The sequence below is a fragment of the Genypterus blacodes genome, unplaced genomic scaffold, assembly GCF_046128005.1.
Source record: "Genypterus blacodes isolate CSIRO-AG114 ecotype Tasmania unplaced genomic scaffold, CSIRO-AGI_Gbla_v1 ptg000021l_1, whole genome shotgun sequence".
Lineage (NCBI taxonomy): Eukaryota > Metazoa > Chordata > Actinopteri > Ophidiiformes > Ophidiidae > Genypterus > Genypterus blacodes.
In genome coordinates this window covers 10425594-10445362 of record NW_027466834.1, presented here as the reverse complement: position 1 = coordinate 10445362, position 19769 = coordinate 10425594, and the positions used below count along the sequence as shown (strand labels likewise).

At 45.0% G+C, this 19769-nt stretch overlaps 2 protein-coding genes across 3 annotated transcripts; both read right to left on the bottom strand.

The window, feature by feature from the left end:
- Window positions 1-7475: 7475 nt before the first annotated feature.
- On the bottom strand, window positions 7476-13483 carry LOC142991958 (putative oxidoreductase YjmC). Of its 2 annotated transcripts, XM_076142168.1 has the most exons (11): window positions 13331-13483; window positions 10494-10642; window positions 10208-10396; window positions 9792-9853; window positions 9601-9654; window positions 9313-9411; window positions 9044-9179; window positions 8795-8913; window positions 8524-8619; window positions 8016-8126; window positions 7476-7921 (listed from the first exon to the last, which is right to left on the bottom strand). In XM_076142168.1, exons 1-11 carry the CDS (start codon window positions 13336-13338, stop codon window positions 7856-7858), a joined length of 1089 nt encoding a protein of 362 aa, XP_075998283.1. In that variant the 5' UTR covers window positions 13339-13483; the 3' UTR covers window positions 7476-7855. The 2 variants fall into 2 exon arrangements, with proteins under 2 accessions (XP_075998283.1, XP_075998282.1); XM_076142167.1 differs by lacking the exon at window positions 13331-13483 and having other exon boundaries at window positions 10494-10668.
- Window positions 13484-16855: 3372 nt separating this feature from the next.
- LOC142992142 (interferon-induced transmembrane protein 5-like) lies at window positions 16856-19247 on the bottom strand. The gene is made up of 2 exons (XM_076142459.1): window positions 18941-19247; window positions 16856-17975 (listed from the first exon to the last, which is right to left on the bottom strand). The coding sequence occupies exons 1-2, from the start codon at window positions 19145-19147 to the stop codon at window positions 17754-17756; spliced, it is 429 nt and encodes a 142-aa protein (XP_075998574.1). The 5' UTR covers window positions 19148-19247; the 3' UTR covers window positions 16856-17753.
- Between the last annotated feature and the right edge of the window lie 522 nt (window positions 19248-19769).

The window sequence follows — 19769 nt, the reverse complement described above, 5'->3', positions numbered from 1 at the left end:
TGCTGTCTAGTGCTCCCCCCTCCTCCTTCTCCTCCTCCTCCTCCTCCTGCCCCCCTCCTCTCCCTCCCAAATGGATTTAAATTTAAAGACCATCATTGTATTTGTATCAATCACAATCAATCTTCTGCTGCATTTTAAGAACACAAAAGGGGAGGAAACAGCCGAGTAAGAGTTCTCAAAACGAATAAAGAAAATAATGCGATTAAATTGAATGATCTGTACGATAAATCAAAATAAAGGCGTTTGTGAGTGAGATGTCAGACGAACTGAAGCACTGCAGCTCTGCAAACTGGATCAACACAGTGGGAAGTGTGTGGGTGCAAGAAATAGGTTGCTTTCCATTTTGCATGATGTCATTGTTGCTTAGTCTATCCCAACCCCACCTCAGTCAGTACACACAGACATCTCATCCCTACCACGCACGCACACACACACACACACGCACACCCTCCTGTCTCTCAGGGAGCACCGGCCAGCTGTCTCTCCTGCTGCTCTCAGCTGACGGAGTATTGGGGAGTGTGGGGGTGTGTAAGGAGTGTGAGGGGGGTATGAAGGAAGGGGTGGGTGGGTGGGGGCGGTTGTGGAGTGACAGCTGAGCAGATGCAGAAGCCCCTCCTGGGTTTGCCGGGGCCGGGGTCTTTCCCAGCCACCCCGCAGCCGTGCAGCTGCCCAACCACCAGCTGTCCTGATGATCGGTGCAGGGACTTCCTCGCTTTGCTGGCTGGCTGAGGAGGCGATGAAAGGTGGTGCAGCGCCGGCTCACTGTATGGGCCGGCCAGCTGACAACTCCATGAACCCGCTCCCCCAGCTGTAAGGGTCCCAGACCAAAACATACACATGCCTGGAAACCCATAACGTCTCCAGCTTTGAGCTTTGACCACTGGGGAGCACGCACGCACGCACACACACACGCACGCACGCACGCACGCACGCACGCACGCACGCACACACACACACACACACACACACACACACACACACACACACACACACACACACACACACGCCACAATGCACACTACTGTTTCACTGATACAGCTCAAATCTCCTTATCAGTACTTTAATAACTCAGGTGTCTTCCTCTAATTTAGGCAAAAATAAAGACAAATAGATGGAACTGATTCTGTCATTTGCTGAATAAACACAAACCGCTGCTCCATTGGCTCTCAAGTAGATCAGGTGAGAATATGTGCAGAATGGTGTTTGAGAGAACTGGTTGATCTATACAGCAACAGCAATTTATACATGTTTGATTACGGTGTTTATGGTACGTGAGAAAGAACTCTATTTGTGTCTTAAATCGGAGTAGAAGTGGATGTTTTAAGGTGCATGTAAACACAATTTACAAACAAGATATAAATGGAAGCGAGATCTGAAGTGACTCTAAGTTATTGACTACAAATGAGTGACTAAAGTGAGAGAGAGTGAGCGTCTGAGACCAGAGAAGAAGAGTTCATTCGTCCATCCATCAGGAATCAGAGAGATGCAGTGTCGCTTTAAGGTTCCACACTAAATCACATTGTCATTTGGGAGTGTGTGTGTGTGTGTCCATCGGCAAAACTGACAAACAGAATCATAAAGGATGTAGAAAAACATAAAAGGAAGCTGTTTTAAATTTCTTTTGAGCCTGAATGCATCTGCCTCGGTCAGAAATGATCTGTTACCCATTTACGCCGCACACTTAAACAATTACATACATTCCTACCTAGCAGCTGCACAGTGCAGCAGTCTGACACAAGGTCCACTGTTGTCAAGGTAATCAAATTGAGCATAATTCACAGAGGCTCATACACACATGTCCACCATGTTAAGGTTGTTTTTCCTAATCAGAAGAACATGTATGAACAGGATAAGTTAATAAACGGGAGACATAACATAAGTAACTGTTGTTCAAATCCACTACGGAGGGAGGAAATGACATCATACTTTGCTAATGAGCTTTAAGAATAAGAATAAGACACTGAAAAATGAAAAGGGAAGAAGAAGTGAAACCCACATATGAGTGGATACACACAGACCTGAAAGTAACAACCATCAAATGGGATGAGAGCTTTGGAGATTGATGGTTAGATGATGTAATTGGATGATGACTGAGCGCACGTGTGTTCATAAATAAATCAATAAATTAAAGTAGGTTTAATAAAAGGCCACGTTCTGTATTTGTTGGCATTTAAAAGTATTTAGATTGTAGATATCCAGTGTTTCAACAAGAGGAGAGAAGTCTATACCAACACTGACAGGCTGGCATGTGATACCTCATAAAGAAGCCCCATAAACTCTTACATCGCTCCAACTCGTCAGCAGAGTAAATAGAGCGATCAGGGCTTTGGGGCAGCCGGTGGGGTCTCCTCCGGTTAAGCTTGTGCCCCCCACAAGCGGACCCCTCGTCAGATCAGGTTCTCCCCGAGCAGGACGGCCTCAGCTGCACTGATCCATCACAGGGGCCCCGAGCTGCTGCTGCTGCTGTGGGGAGCCCCTAAACCAACAACGGGAAAGGTGAGCTCCTCCGTCACCTGTCACCTGTTATTGTCGTCACAGTTCAGCAGCCGCCCGACTACAGGCTAATAACAGTAAATGGGGCGACAGCTGGCATAATGGAGTAGAGCATCCTCTGTGTGTGTTGGGGGTTGACTCTGTGTGTGTGTGTGTGTGTGTGTGTTTATGGTTGGTTTCTTGCCTGCATGCACTCTCTAATCCTCTCTGCTATAGTTGGAGGCCTCCTTTGGCCAGAGGGGAGAAATCACCTCACAATGGCACACGGAGCACCTTTATCTCCGGCAGAAAGAGGGCCGCAGACCTCAAAGCTAAAGGGAAAATGTCATTTAGCAGGAGAGGGTGGGGGTACGATTCCCTTTGTGTGGCCCGGTATGAATGATCAAACGCTTTTCAATGCTTTGAAGTTTTCCTTTTCAACTTCTTCCACTCTGCATTCCGAATGAATATCATCCCATTTATCTGTGACTCTTTCGATTGATCCTCCATTGTCTTTGTTTAGTTGATGATCTCGTTTTAAAATGTTTTGTTGTGCCAAACTAATATTTTTAAAGTCATTTATAGACCAAACGGAGAGGTCTTTGTTCTTCAGTCAAAATCTTAATTTAAAGATTTTTATTTAAGTCTCTGAACCTTAGACGTTTTAAGCAGATTTGCCTCTCAATCCTATTTCCTTATTTGTTTTTCAGAAGGAATTGATTTTTCCAAACAAAATCAAAATATTGATGCAAATAATTTAGTAAAGCCCTCGAACAAAACAACGGATCAGCTGCTGATTAGCAAATGATGGATTGGTTTCTCCCCCTCCCCTCTCCTCTCCTCTCCTCTCCTCTCCTCTCACAGCTCTCTAATCCCTCAATAATTGCAGTAAAAGCACTTTAATTATGACTGTTTGTCGCCTGGCGTCATACCTGTCACCTCCTAACAGGGCCCACTAGGACACCACAGGGTTTCCGCACCAGGACTTAAAGGAAATCACGCTCTGTTACATGTGAAGTCACAGCGCCATGCTGCTCCGTTACGCTTCTGAAGTGATTTTCACAACTGCCAGATGTTGGCTGATCACAGGAAGTGTCAGCTGGGCCATTTGAGGGATTTAACTCAGCCCAGGAAGACAGAAGAACCAAAGCTTATTGGAACAAAACGATGCAGAAACACAGATTGAAATTTAAGTCAAGCTGGAGTGAATGCTGCTATAGTTATAAAGTTACATCTTCATCCTGTAACACACATAACCACCAAGTGAAGAGAGGAGGATATGTAATTGTAGCTTGTCAGATTTAAAAATAGGCATAAATAGAGCCACTTCTTTAAAAAGCAGAGTCTATAACCAAGAGGCTACTAGAGTAGGAACAGAATGAATGGCAGGGAACAACAAAGAAAACAACGGATCCCAGATTATCCTCACTTCACATGAAGACAACTGTTAGAGTGCCATTAGGACCACACACACACACGGACACACACCAGGTCAGCAAACACTTTTGGCTGACTCTTGACATGTGGGCGTCAGAGCCTGGAGTCGGCCCGGTGGTCCCGATGCCCGGAGGTGTGCAACCCTGCATAAATCCACCACCAAGTGATCAGAACAAGAAAAGAAGAGAGGAAGCGAGGGCGTCGAACGTCGGCGTCCCGCCAAGTCTTATTTGCTGTGGCCTTGTTTCAGGTTGACCTATACAGAGCCGGAGAAAAGCCTCTTTCACACACGAAGCTTGTAACAGTCACACTTTTCCAGCAGTGTGAGCGGCCGTTATCGTCCCACATAGGTGAGAAGAAGCCAACCAGATGTTCAGACTTCACCTGATCATGGCCGACATGAACGTTTCTCTTCCTGTGCCTTCAGTCCTTTTTGTGGACGGAGGCCTGGATTAAGACGGTGAGCAGGTTTGGCTTTAAGCTCTTTGACTCTTATGTTGAAGGATTCAAGGACTTCCTGCATTACAATGTGCTATCTTCAACATATTCCTAGCATCTGGTGCTCCTGTTTGACCTGGACATGTGATCTGATATCTGTCCTGCTAAATTAGAATCAAAATTGTCTTTGTACAATCAACCATTGACTATATGACAGCATTTGAGACACTAAAATGAAGATTTCCAAACCCTTTCTAAGCGAGACGTGTTCTTCACATGGGTGCTGATGTGTTTAACGTCAATCTGGAGGATTAATCAACATTTCCACTAGGGGGCAGTGTGACGCACATAAACTAAATAAATATATAATGTCCTTTGTCTGCAGAAGAAAGTTTTACTCTTCGCTACATTCTTCATGTGCATAGCAAAAACACATCACAACACATTTTGCATTAAGGCGTATAGATGATGTTTGAAATTACTTTTTATTGTTTTTAGTAACCGCATTTTATCAAACACATAGTTAGACATACTGGGTATTATGAGTATTAATCTTAACACTGACAATGTGATTTTGATTCTGGGTACTATTCCAGGTATGAAATGAAGAAGGAGAGTAAAGGAGAGAGAGAGAGATGCAAAGCTGTTGCTAGGCAGCCCTTTATCCTCGGGTCCGTGCAGCGGTATTCTTGTCCCACAGCATCTCTCCACTGGATGGAACGACGGATGGAGGGAGGCAACAGATGGAGAGACGTTTGAATTCCCGAGCAGTTGGAGTGAGTGAGCCGGCAGATGCTTTTCTTTTCTTTTTCCTTGTTCCCTTGGAGGTATGGTAGCATGAGGAGGACAAAGAGCCAAGGCCAAATATAGAACAGCTGGGAAGAGCCAACCAGGAAGTCGCTCCACTTCATTAGAGACCCAGCAGGAGGGCAGCAGAGCCTTTCTACCTCTCCTCCCACTCTCTCCATCCACTCCTCCCTTCTTTCTTTCAAACACAAACGCACACCTTCCCTCAACAGCTTTGACTCCACCTGCCCTATGATGTTAACGAGCAAATGCTATGATAGAGTCTCATCAGAAAAATGACTCTGGTACCAACTGGAACCTAGAATAATCAATTGTGCTCCATTTGATTGTGTGAATCCTTAATTTTCAGACAATTGTTTGCATTGAGGAGGTCTGAGCTGCTCTGATGCGATCCTCCCTACAAGCAGCTACAGTACACCCGTGTGCAACCCTGCAGTGTGTGTGTGTGTGTGTGTGTGTGTGTGTGTGTGTGTGTGTGTGTGTGTGTGTGTGTGTGTGTGTGTGTGTGTGTGTGTGTGTGTGTGTGTGTGTGTAACCATTGAAACGTAAAGATAGAGTTGCAATAGGACATTTAGATGCTTTGGGGAAATGGGACCTCACCTCTCCTCTCATTTACTAAAATATTATCATTAAATAAAGCATTTAAGGTGATGGTTACTTTCTAGTGGAGACAGATTCTCCTCCTAACTGTGTGTAGAGTAGATGGATATTCTCTGTAGTTCCTCCTTGTGTAAATTTATTTAGTATAAACAGGATACAACCTCCTTGGAGACACCCGTCACTATGGGCGCAGAGTAGCACCCAACCCAAGTCCAAAAACAAACAGATTGACACACACACACACTTGCGCGCACGTCCTGCCCTTTTGGCATCACTCGATCTATCAGTAATAGCCAATCACTTCATGATTGGGTTGATCATTGAATGATGGACAGATTCCCCCTCTGCACCACAAAAGAAAACACCTGTCAGAATGTGGTTAATCCTCACCAGCAGCCCTGCTATCGGGGCTCTCGGGGCTCTTGGGGGCCCCTTCTAATCCACGCAAGGGCATCGGGCCAAGGCTAGGGCAGATTAGAGCCCCACTATCCATCCATCACACACAAGTCCAGTCTGGCCCCTATAACAAGTGCCTGAATTGGCCCCTTAATCCTTGGACTCGGTGGAGCCCTCCACCCGGCCCAGACCTAATCTCCATGCATCCCCTGCACACCCACTTGCAGACCTGGCCCAGCCCAGGGCTTGCGGCTTCCTCATCCCCCACCCATCCACCTCTTTTCCCCTCCCCCGGTGGGACTGAAAGCCCATTGATTTGTTGATTTCTCTCCTTTTGTTTGCGGCCGACCGAGTGTTAACAGGACGTCCAGGGTTCGGGGCCCAGTGCCAGGACTTTTGGCATGGGAGATTAAGGGTCTGATCTGGGCATCTGTCACTGCCCAATCTCCCCTCACACCCACTTAGCTTTGGAGAGGCCTTTCCTTGAATAAAATGGCGTTCGGATTGTTTTTAAATCAATTTTTAACCCAACAGCAAAGGGAAACTGCATTTTAGTGACTATCAGCACAGTAAAGGTGAGCAGACACAATGTTTTGAAAAGTTGTGTTTCGGTGCCCTCAGTAGTGTCAGAGGTCGTGTCTGTCTGCTGAGCTTGGGTGGCATCGAAATCACAGAAGCCACATCAGACATGAAACCTCCTGAAGTCACTCACGACCCAATGTAGAGATCAGGATTTATAGGCTCTATGACTCCATCTAGCGGTGAATATGCATATTTACGTATCAGAGCGTCAATCTATTACATTACTTAAGGTTGTTATAATTTATATTCAGTATCCTGAAACCTGAAAAACTGTCAACCTTAACTAATCTTTACAGATGCTGTTAAAACAAGACAGAACTCAGTGAAATGCATGAAATGTTTACGTATGACGTGATGTGGGTGTTATAACTTCCATATTCTGCATCTTGATTAGTTATGGCTTAATGTTTTACAGAAAAAAGATAAAATATCACGAAAATATCACGAATGTGGTTCCAAACCTTTTAGCAACAGAAATAATTGAGATAATATGGTATAGTTACTGATGAAGCTTCTAGTGAGTGAGGTTTGAGACGCAGTACTGAGATGTAATAGCTTACACCGCCATCTAGTGGTTAAAGTGCGTAGGACGAGCTTGTTTTTGGCTCCTCAACCCGTACGGACAGAATAAACATTTTGCTCAAGTTCTGCTTTATTTATCCTTTATGGAAGAAGTTCACATAAGAATTCAATGAGGTTTTTTGTGACTCAGTTGCACTAGTTGTTGTTGTATATTCTCACAGTGAATTCAAAACGATTTTCAATGTTTAACATTTTTTTTTTTCGTGCAGCTCCTTCACATAATTGCATTGCTACATCAGTGAAGGACACAGTTGACCGGAAATGGCTTATTATGAAATCACGCCTTCACATTCAGGTACCAGACATGTTTAAGGCCCAACACTGTGCATATTCAGCATAATATTTAAAAACAGCTTAATAACAAATCCTAACTGCTTAAAATACCTGATTTGTCTATGTAACTAGTAAAAATGATGTGTAAAGATTCTTTTTATAACTTGCATAATCCTTTTTGACCACCGCTACAATATGAGCCCCAGGAAATGAGTAAGTGCTGTACTTCAGACCATCTTCTTCAGGGGCCTGGATTATCTGGACCCATTTATTCCGAGACCAGTTTGTCACAAGGCAGCAGCGGGCTCACACCGATTTTTGTGGCACATTCGTTCTGAATAAAGAAAATGCAAAGTCACAAAGTCAGCTTATGGGTCAAAACATTTCTATTGATGCAAACTAAAACTTCTCTTATTTTCAGCTCTTACCATGTATTTCACGACATTGAGGTGATATGGGATTCCTCCCAGTTTCTCACATGTATCCATGTGCATCCTCTCTGGGTCTCCAGCAGTCAACACAGGTGCATCATCATCTGCCTGTCATAAAGGAGCAGCGGGAAAAGTCAAGCTCCAACCATCTCAACTGTGATTCACATCGCCAAGTAAGAATGCGTTTCATTATTCACTAACAAGACCCACATGATCCACGTCTCCAAATGTTAATGCCACACGCTTACACTACATGTAGTGGAACACCTTTTAAGTAGTCCGGATTGAAAACATAACCTCCTTCATGCAGTTACTGAGACTTTGTTGTAATACCCTTTACAACACACCTATTTGGATTTCAGTTTCAAACTGGAATAACCGGAACAGAAAAGTGAACCAGGCCATTGACTTTGAATTTTGTGCGTTCTTTGTTAGTCAAATAAATCCTCCCAGTGAGGCGTCTGCTCAGTTCACTGATAACAAGCAGCAGCAGCGGGACACTCACAGGATCCAGCCCTCTTTGGATGGACAGCAGGTCAGCCATTCTGTCCTGGAAGCCGGGAGCAAAGTTCTCCGGGTTGATTGCCACGAAACACTGACCCTATAAAGAACCACAGATGAGGTTGATACACTGAACTGACGCAAACAGCAGAGAGACATCGAGTTACCACCACACACCTTTGGACGATGACACAGACTGTCTGGTTTTCAAAATTCCAAATACACTTATTGACGCAATGCTATCACCTGATGTAATCAATATGTTGTAAACATACCAGGTTGGCGACGCGGTCAGTGACTTTCCACCTGCGGACATTCCTGCTGTACTCGGCACCGGCCAGGATCCCACAGAACACCTCCACCATCATTCCCAAGCCGTAACCTTTGTAACCTCCTGAAGGCAACAACATGACAGAAGTCCAAATGAGACCATGTACAGCCGACTAGGAAACACTGTACTTTTACGTAAACATTGCTGAACATTAAGATCCGGTCCAGTCTGGGCTGAATGCCATCTCTCTGACCTGTGGCTTCACTGCCGCCGATGGGCACCAGTCCTCCTCCCTGTAACACTTTCTTGGGGTCGGTGCTCAGCTTGCCTGCTGGGTCACAGCCCCAGCCCTCCGGAATGGGGTCGCCACGCCGATCGTACAGCTCCACCTGTACACAGACACATGAGGGTCCATCAACAACAGATCACAACTCAGATGAGCCGCAAAAATGGTTGGAAGACGATGTATCTGAATAAACTATAACCTATTAGTATCTGAAATGGGTTGAGACCAGATCTCACCTTTCCAAGGGCCACTGCTGACGTAGCCATGTCCAGGACAAAGCTGTCTCCGTCTTTAGAGGGCGCTGCCACACTGATGGGGTTTGTGCCCAGAGTACACTGGGAACGGAAGGTTCACAGAATTAGAGATGAATATATTCAAATCAATCAATAGTTGCGAATGAAACTAATTAACAAAAGCATCTAAGCAGCTTCAGACAAAGAAGGCATCAGTATGTGTGTGTGTGCTCCCACATTAATCAAATCCACTGGTCTTAAGGTGGCACGCAAAGATTTCCATTTCCTTACCTCCTTAGCACGTGTGGGGACCACCAGGGGGGACGTGTTAGTGAAAGACATGCCCTGTGGAGGACAGATCAGCATTAGAAGACACTTAGAAATACAGAATATAACCCAGTGTTTAATGGAACAAAGCACTTATTGTCCTCCTTAAAATGACAGCACTCGCATTTATGAAAATGTGTCCCCCTCTAACTCACGATCATGTTCTCCTGCAGAGCTTTCATGGCATAGAATCCAGCAATGCCATAATGGTTGGAACCTAAAAAACAAAAGAGTGTCATTAAAACTCAATAGAGCTCAGAGTCGTTGCAGTTTGTGTTGTTTATGCAGATCCCAGTCAACAATAGACACGATGGTTGGTCATTAAATCAAATCCAACTCCTCCTCTCCAACATGTAACTGCCTGTTATACGAGACGTTACTCAACATGCCTTTCAGTGGAAAAGGGGATCTAATAAATGCAGGCTTGCACAAGTGAAAGCTTCATTTGCAAACAATGATCGCAGAGACTTCAATAAAAACGGTCAGAAGAAAGAAAAATGAAGGGGAGCAGATGCAAAGAAACACTGTGGCAGTTTTTTTAAATGGTTTCTACATTCATTGATCGTCTCACCACGGGCGACCACCCAGCCGATGCCCACTTCCTTGGCCTTCTTTATGGCCAGGTCCATGCAGAACTTTCCCACCACGGGGCCCAGCACATTCTTCCCGTCCACCAGCGCCGTGGCCGGGCTCTCCTTCTCCACAACGGGGTCGCCCGTCTTGTCACAGATGCCCGACTGGATGTCCTTCACGTACATGTCTGTCAAAAAGAAAGCGAGCAAGGCGTTTAATAAGGTTACGTGAGATATATTGTGGGGAATGTGTGCGTGTGCGTGTGCGTGTGCGTGTCCACTCACCCATCCTGTTGAGTCCATGGCTGTAGTGTCCCCTGTTGTCTCCGGCCACCAGCACCTCAGCCAGGCTGTTTGCGTGATCCTGTTTGGTGCCAACAGCTGTCATACATCTCTGGATGAAGCCTTCCACCTCTGCCTTGGTTATCAGACACCTGTGAGACATGCATGAGGACAGACGTCTCATCAGCAACCAAAGTCACAAACACACACATATACACGGGTCGGTTGAGACACATGAGAGCCTGGACTGCGTGTTTGTTATAGGAATTTGTTGAATGCTGACTTAGAACATGTGTTTTCTGTGACAACATGCTGCTGCTCCAGGCAAACTGTCCCGCAGACTTTGAAACTCAACACCGACTTCCTCTTCAGCCAATGAGAACGAGGAAAGAGCCGACACCTCACCACCCTCACAGGCCGCATCTGTTTTGTCTTCCCCCTTTCACCCCCGTACGCTCCATTCCTCCCATTTAAATGTCGGAAATGAACTCAAAACAAGCAAAGTTACTCCATTAGACTAGATGTAACACCAGTGTGAATTAATGGAGACAGTGAAGCTTATTCCTCATTGAGTAATGGAGAGATAAAGCACGGTTGCTCCTCCACACAGGGTCGGGAGGTCGGACGGGCGGGTTGCTGGAGAGGGGGAGCGACCGGACGAGCATAATTTAAAAGATGAGCTTTCACGAGAGGTTGTTTCCCTTTGCAGAGAAAGAAGAAGAAAAATCGTCAAAACCAGTGAATCCAGCGTACGACATCATCTTTCATCCGTTCATTCTCCACACACACACACACACACACACGACGATCTTCTTCAAAGAACTCAAGCTTGAGCCTTTAAGGGTTCAAGTGACATCAGGCCCAAGTTTAGAACCGCCGCAAAACACACTGCCGCCCCTTGTTCAACTCCTTGTTCAAAGAGATAGTTTGGTCACGCAATCAATGAATGAATCTCACTGTGATGTTCTCTCCGTCATGAGACCCCACAGCTCTGCAGCGATGGCGCGCCACGTTTGACAACGAACCCTTGAAGCTGCTGTCACTTCATGAACACAATCAGGATTATTATGCATTAAGCTTTAAATAGCCAAATGTAAATCTTTCATCCTTTCTTTCTTCTCAATTCCTTCCCTCGTTTCCTCCAGTATTCTTTGAGGGATTTGGTAAGAAAGGAGAGGAAACAAGTCGTAAAATTTGGAATGCAGCATAATTGCGTGCAGATGCGTCCAGACGCTGCAGTTTGTTACAGCTTCCATCAAATCAATTCATCCTTAAGCCTTGAGATGATCTGTAGTCGTTCTACTCGATAAAAAACATTGCTTAGAAATGTTGTAGTTTTGTATTTGAGCTTTCTTACTCGTGATGAAACTTGTGTGCGTGTGTGCAAGCAGCCAAATAGAGAACTCTGCACGCCCACACCGTCCCCACTCCCCAACCGCCGTGGGTACAAACTGTGCATTTCTGCTTTAATCAATGAAAGCTGCTGCTCTTGTGCAATCAAGTTCCTCCATTTTATTCATAGTTTTACAATACGTTTTTCAGGTTCTACCACAACCGACCTCCCACAAAAAGCCTCCGTATTAACGCCGTTACGAGTTTCCGGTCACTGTGAAGACGTTTTGCACACTTTTACTCTGAATCTGCACTGAAAGTGTTGGTTTAGCACTGAACAAATATGACCTTTGACTTTTACCCCGAGCTGTTTTTCTGCTGCAGCCCTCCTCCTCTGGCATCCGCAGAGGAAAGAGCACACACATCTGCAGTGAGGTTGGGTAGGGGGGTTGAACAGAAATGAAAACCAGAAAAAAAAAAATGTGCATCTGGAATGAGGCAGTGGGGGGGGGGGGACTTATGTAACAGCTTATGCAAGCATCAGGTAGAAACTCTGTGAAGACTGCTACACTTTCCTGCAGGCAATAAAGAAAAAAGAAAGAAAGGCGTCATAGACTTTGAAGACGAACTTTGATCGGACCTTCACGCTTGAAGTGTGTCACCTTCCCGCGTCCTGCAGGCAGAGTGTGTTAGTCGGGAATGACCATAAAGCCCACAAGTCAAATTGTATTGTTATAAAGCTGAAAGACTTTCATAAAAGCATTCTTCCTTTTCGCTTATCTCACATTTGTCCCTAAAAAAGGAAAGCAGAACATGAAAAGCTGGTTTCGATTGAATTGCTGCGAGAACAATGTGGTACACAACACAACACACACACACACACACCACTGGATCATGTTTCAAGTACAATAAGTTGAAGATGTGAACCCACAGACCAAAGCCATGCAAAAGGTAGCTGTAATATAAACTTCAACCAAACAAGACTCACTGCAGGAGGGATGTGAAGGCAGGTGTGTGTGTGCGTGTGCTTACCTGTTTGTCCTGATTATGCAACTTGACACCAGACTAATGTAATGGAAGGAGAAGAGGAAGGTCTGCATAAACTCACGCCTGTTTGTTTGAGCCTACATGTTTGTTTCTGAGGACTTCTGTGTGATGGCAGAGGAATGTGGGTTTTCCTCTGAAGTGTTAAAGATCATCAGCTCAGTGTTCAGGATGTAGATCATGTGGGGCCATAAACAAAACACGCACACACACTTCTACAAACTGTTTCCTAAGTGATCCCCTCTCTTGATACTGAAACACAGCCAAACACGTCACTTTAATTGTTTCCCTTGAGGTGGAATTGCTTCTAATGGCGTTGACACATTCGTAAACAACCAAGAAAACGTCGCAAAGTCACACAAATTCACGGAAACAAACGACAAAAGACGCGCAATCAAAGTGCCACGCAGGATTCGGAGGGGTCGATTGATGTCCGTTAATTGAAGCGTGGGGCGGATCCTCACCTGCTCATGTTGCCTCACTGTCTTGCTCTTGTTCCAGGCGTCGGTGTGTGTCCGTGGTGATCAGCTGAGGATCAACACAGGGGAGACTTGCAGCAGCAGAGGCGCTTTTCTAGCTCATAGAGTGTTTTTTCTTTGGAAACGCCCAGTCAAGTCTCTCAGGTATCCTCTGTGTGTGTGCGTGTGTGTAGTGTGGGCGTGTCTGGGGAGTCTGCCTGCGCGCCGTCACAGCGTGGCGAGGGCATGCGGATCCAGGCGTTGCGCAATCCTCCCCGCTGCTGATCGATGCAGCAGATCAGCTCCAGATAACACACACACAGGCTGCACCGTAATAGGATCTGGATCTGGATCTGGCTCTGAGTGACGATTTGCTCTTTAATTTGTTTTCAATTAACAAGAATTTGATTGATTTGCAATTTGAGTTTGAGTTTCATGAGAAGAAGCTGAAGTCTCTAATGGAGCCAAAGAGGCAAACTTGGTGCCAAAGTAATTGAAACCATAAGATGCCTTTCTGGCTATAATACAGCCAGTTACACAATGCTGCCGTTACTCCTCCTCCTCTTCCTCCTTCTCCCACACACCAGGACACAAGCGAGCTTGAACTCACAGATGAAATAAGTGAATTAATAACATGTTTTGGCAGGAATCTCTCTGTCACATGCTGCCTTCTTCCTTCTCCATTCTGGTGGGGATGACACGGCTTGTTTTGATTTGCTTAAAGAGCAGCAGGAACAAAGAGCATCGTGACACATTAATGAATCATTAAAGACTTGCTGTGGTTTAAGAATAACCGGTGATGGTGTTGCTTTAGTGTCAAACGTCAACGTCGACAATGTCAAACGATCACAAATGGACAAATGGACAACCTGCAAGCTTGATACTTGATGTCAACCAGCAAACGTACACCTGTGATGTCATCATACTAACAATTCTGTTGTTAGTCATCGGACATCACAACCGATGACATCATAACTGGCTGTAGGTAACGATATGGAACAGTTATGTAACTTGGTCTTATCATAGCCACTCACTCTGACCTGCTTTACAGGGCTGAAAGTACAATTTCAACTCTTTTCACTCTTGCTGAAATGCAGTGTATTCCCATATCCTTACATGTACATTTTGACAGTTGCACTTCAGTTCATCTTATTCAGTTTTGATTTAAATCCCGTCAAAATTTGGTTAAAAATCTGGATTTATTCAACTCAACAGTTATAGTAAAGACTGTATCAATATAAAGATGAGGGGGAAACATTTCTCCAATGTTTCTCCAACTGAACAAGACTTCTTTTGGGTATATTTAGCACTTTTGAGTTTTCATTCTGAATCTTAAAGTTGTTGGAAGCGTTTTATTACAGCACACAGTGAAAGAAAAGCTTGTTTTGGTCATTATTTCCTGTTTTATTTTGTAGTATTTTCTGTTGTGTATATTGATTTACTTCCTGTCTTGTGTTCCCTAATTTCCCACACACCTGGTCCCCACTGTCATCTGTCTTGTGAGTGTTGAGTCTGCGTCTGTCCTGCCTCTGACTCTGTTCCCATATCGCCCTAAACCTAACCTTGCTCCTGTATCAGTGTCGTTCTTTCCTTGTAGCTTTGTATTTGTAGTTTTGCCCTCATTTGTTTCCTTGTGTGTTGCGTCATTAAATCAGTCCTTCAGTTGTCCTTGCCTGTGAGTCCAACCTGCTCCTAGTCATGACACAGAGTTCCTGTAGGGGTGCCTTTGTATGAAGCTCCACACACCACAAGGGGTCAGTCCACTCATGGGACATCATCTGTTTCCAACATCTGTACATCTGGAGTGTACAAACGCCTGTGCGAGTACATACCGTACCTAACAACGACCACCCAGCTGCCACACCCCTTTACCGTCCATTTAGCGCCACCATCTGGTTACCATGAATACCATCCGGGCACATAGCAACAGCACCACCGTGCGAAGAAATCTGTGCAATAAGTTTTTTTCCGACAGCTAGGTCTCATTGTTTTTACAAGATCAGCCATTTGTTGCTGCATGTGGTTGTGCAGTACAATGCAATGAACTGGATATCCTCTAGGGGGCACTAGCGGGGCTCTGTAGAGTTAAAGACTGTTTTACAGATCAGAACACAGTGTTCTGATCTTGATAGAAAGTTGGAGGACGTGCAGCGCTTTAGAGTTCATGTGAGCTTAGTATGAAGAGCCATTAAGCTGCAACAAGGGTTAAGGTTTGTTAAGGGTTAAGGTTGAGGTTTGAAAGAATCATATTTTGCTTTTTAATTAGATGTCTCTAAAACATGTTTATGTGTGGGTTCAACCAAATACGGACAACTGCTGATTTACCGTTAACGTTTCTCCCTTTGCAGTTTTGATAAAGTTTAAGTTCAGGTAAGAGGGCAGGCATGTCATGGAAAGAGTGTGCGTGCGTACATGTTTGACCTTTCCACATGTCTTCTTCCTGCATCGAAGCTCTCAGTCAGCGATAGGGAGACACTAGCGCCCCCTGGCTCCTAGCTCTTCAACCTCCGCAGCGGCGCTTCCTAGCCTGTAATTCTCTCCAGCACAGACATCTGTAAGCGTTTCTCTCAGACCGCAGGAGCAAAATAGAACGCTGGAAGCCAAAGCCTGTGATTTGGGTACGTATAAATAAAGTTGCGAGCATTGGGAGAGGCCACTAATATGATGGGAGTCCAAAGGGTGGGAGTTTTGGGTGCAGTGGGACACCAAAGTCATGAAAGACGAAGCGCACGGAGCAGGCAGACAAATGGTGCCTCTGAGATTACATGCAGGACGTGTAGATGTAGTCTCAGGATTGCTCAAGGGCATCTGCATGCATGCACACGTCCAAACTTAGCACATCTCCCTCAACTTCTTCTTTTCTTTTACCACATACTTACAGGAAGAAGTAACTTATGACAGGTGTCGGTCAGAAACACTCTGCTCGTGGGTAAAGAAGCTGCTTACACGTCCACATGAAAGGAAAATGTGGTTTAAGGGCGATGGTAACATGTTGACCTTAGATCTCAGAGGGAAGTGAAGTGAAGTGTGTGTAAATGTTCAACTGAAAGCTGTTGTCAAATGGGTCGAAATAGGATTTAGCGTCGACAGGAATCTGTAAGAACTTGGAAAAAGAGTACATAGGGTCCCCGAGAAAGCGATGCCTGAAATGTGCACCACTGAGGTTTTGACAGTTCCTTATATTGGATGTTGATTGAATAGAAAGGAGCAGAAGGCTTGTGTCTCCTCTGTAGTGACCGGCCCACGCAGCCATCCCTTAACTGGCACATTAGTGAAGTTTCTCCAAAATGGGATGTTCTGTATATAGAAGGTGCTGCAGCAGGCTCACAGCTGCCCGTTCCCTCAGACCCGCCCCAGAATCAAACGTACACCAAGCCCAGAATGATGATTTTTAGATGTTGGGTGTAGGTGCAGCAGCGGACCGCAGGAGCTGCTTGAACAAACATCTTCTTATCCTCCGGCCCATAGCTCAGATATAAACAGAGACAGAAAGCACGACATGCTGTACACATTTTCTGACAGTGTGTTATTATGTTCTCACATACAGACAGATATAAAGATCACATTTCCTTGTACAGCTCCCAAGACATCAGATAGTACAACGTTAAGGACAAAGTTAAAGCTGGCTTTCTTCACTCCAATGCTAAGATGAGCTAAAATATTAATAACAATACAGGAGTAATGACACAACATGTATTTATGTTTTGACAGTGATAATATTCTTAAGATACTGAACGAAGAAGGAAAGTAAAGGAATGAGAGGTGAACGTTGTTTGTCCTTGGCCTTTGGCTCCATCAAGGATAACTGGAGCTTTGATGGACATTTGGCATTGACATAAATACAATAAATAACATCTAAAATGAGGCAGAGTAGCCGTTTGATCATTTCTCAGCGTAGAATCAGCTGTTAGTCCTTCCATTAGCTCCCCTCTCTCCCATGTGAACTACTTGGCTGGATCAACCACCTTCACATCTCTTTACTGTCTGTGTGTGTGTGACTGGCAGGTGAGCACCAAACCAGGATATTGGTTTTTACTCGACAACATAAACGTTTGGACTGTAGTTATATAGTTAGATAAAATCTAAATCTTATTTGAAAACTCCAGAGAATAAATTAGGTTTACCTTATATACGTAACATGAATACCCTGTTTCTGGCTTTGGCCTAATGGAGACCAATGTGAGCACTGGTGTGTCCCCAAGGTGACAGTGATACCAAAGCTTCTCAGTAATAAGTATTAAATCAGTATTAAATGTATTTTAGGAAATAACACAGGAGCAATACGATCACTTGGATTTTGGAAAATACGTATTCTATCCTTTCTTTGTATGCTGCATCAAATCAAACACATCTGCAACCTTTTAGTGTTAATGGATTGATTCTCTCTCTCTCTCTCTCTATCTCTCTCTCTCTCTCTCTCTCTCTCCATCTACCAGCTGAACAGTTTCATGAAGCTCTGGAAGCCGTCCTCTCCAAAGAAGTCAAAGGAGCCCTGGGAGGAGCCCAGGTGGACCAGCAGGAGGACCAGGAGGACGACCACCAACAGCGGGACCAGCAGGTTCCAGCCGGCTGCCAGGATGTTGTACCACTTGGCCTTGTCTGAGCACTCCTGTGCCAGCTGCAGGTTCCCCTGAGTCTTCTGGTCCCTGGCCTGTACACACACACACATATATTGTTGAACTGAGATGTGTGTGTGATGTGTTGAGATATTAGTATCTAAATATCTGCTCTCAGGTCTTAAAATTGTAGAGAGCTGAGTTCAACAAGTACCTTTCCCAAATACAGCAGACTAAAGGTTAGACTAGGCTATGTAAGTGTGTGTTAGTGTGTGTGTGTGTGTGTGTGTATATGTTGGCACAGGTCAGACCTAGTCCTTTCTGAGCGCTCTCTCATTTCCCACGAGCACTTGCCCATTAGGAGGATGCCAATTATGCCATTTTTAACTCTGCAGACACACAGCCAGTCCCTGCCTTTAATTTGACTACTGTGCCATTACTGTGATTCAGAACAGCGCCACATACAGACAGAAACAAAACAGTTAAATAAAGAGTTTCAACGCCCTTTTGTGGTGGGGTTTTCACACAGTTATGATTGGAGCCGTCCAATGCCGCTTTGCATGTAACGACGACTCCAAGGTCCTTTGGACTCGGTTTATATGCGATAAAGCTTTTGTTTTGGTTGAAGTCCTTGTTTTTGCTCCACAGCTCCATTCCTGTGGTAAAGGACACGCCAACGTACATCTCTGTCTGCCATCCGTCCAGCAAGTTAACACAATGATAGAATATGTTGATGTCTTTGTTTTAAATGAGACAGGAATTAATCGCCCCGTTGCATAAGTTTGTAACTATAAAACCAGAATGTAGACACTTTTTTATTGTAGTGTCATTATCCACCTAAAGGTATTTTTAAATGCTTTTTGTTAACTATATATTTGACCTCTTCTGTAAGTCAAACCAAGAGAGATCATAGTCTGGCTCTCCATCCTCACTACACAACTTAGATCGTCCTTTCATCCCTTTTCACTTCTTCACATTTTTCTTTTCTAGTTGTTCTTGTTTCTTGTTGACCGTTTTCAAACTGAAACTGACAGGGAAAAAAAGCAGAAGCAGATCTCACCTTGATGGAGTAGATAAGAGCCATGAAGCCCAGGCAGCAGAAGTTCACATACAAGGTGTTGCACAGGGACCAGACCAGGTAGTCCTTGGGCGCATTCTTGCCAGTGTTACCCATGTTCACCACGGTGGATCCGGCGGGTTTACGGGCGGACTTACAGTTGGTGAGCGGGGTGCAGTCGGACGGATAGTTGTACGAGTGGTTGTCCATGGCTGCGTTCAGTCAAATTGGATGTCGGTTGTGTTTAAAGTAGGTAGTTTTCCCAACAAACTGGTTCTTCAAAATGCTTATGCGCTGTCCCACAAGTGGTGCCCCCCCCTGTATGAGAGACTTATATGGTGCCCTGAAGAGGGAGGTGACTGGGAGAGGACGCATGGGCAGGGTCCTCTAATATAGGTCTGTCATTATGTGGTCAGGTCTGAGAGGGACTGAAATAGAGAGAGAGAGAGAGAGAGAGAGAGAGAGAGAGAGAGAGAGAGATAAAAGGAGAGACAGGGCATATAGGCAAATACAAGATGAAATGTCGGATGGTGCTTCACAGGTCATCAGCACAAAACAACAAAACTCGATTGAAACACAATCGAATGTTGGCTGAATATGGGGTCAAAAGTTGTGAAGTGAGGATGAGGATCCTGAAATCTAGGTCTAGTTCAGTTCAAGAGTCTGCTGGCAGCATTTGGAACCAGCTGGCGGTTCCTCAGGATCTATTACATCAGCTTTGGTAGAGGTCCCAGTGGTGGAGGTCAGGTGGCTGAGTTGGGCTGTATGAAGAGGAGTCTTGAGGAGGAGTGCACTGTTGGAGGTCTTCAGGGAGGGATGGGCCTGTGATGTG

Excerpts from the sequence above, each read along its gene's own strand:
- LOC142991958 (XM_076142167.1), bottom strand. The coding sequence starts at position 10,653 with ATGTCTCACAGGTGTCTGATAACCAAGGCAGAGGTGGAAGGCTTCATC. Across the intron at positions 9,854-10,207 it reads CGGCTGGGTGGTCGCCCGTG|GTTCCAACCATTATGGCATT; the intron begins GTGAGACGATCA and ends TTTGTTTTTTAG. Across the intron at positions 9,180-9,312 it reads CAGCAGTGGCCCTTGGAAAG|GTGGAGCTGTACGATCGGCG; the intron begins GTGAGATCTGGT and ends GTCTGTGTACAG.
- LOC142992142 (XM_076142459.1), bottom strand. The coding sequence starts at position 19,147 with ATGGACAACCACTCGTACAACTATCCGTCCGACTGCACCCCGCTCACC. Across the intron at positions 17,976-18,940 it reads CTCTTATCTACTCCATCAAG|GCCAGGGACCAGAAGACTCA; the intron begins GTGAGATCTGCT and ends GTGTGTGTACAG.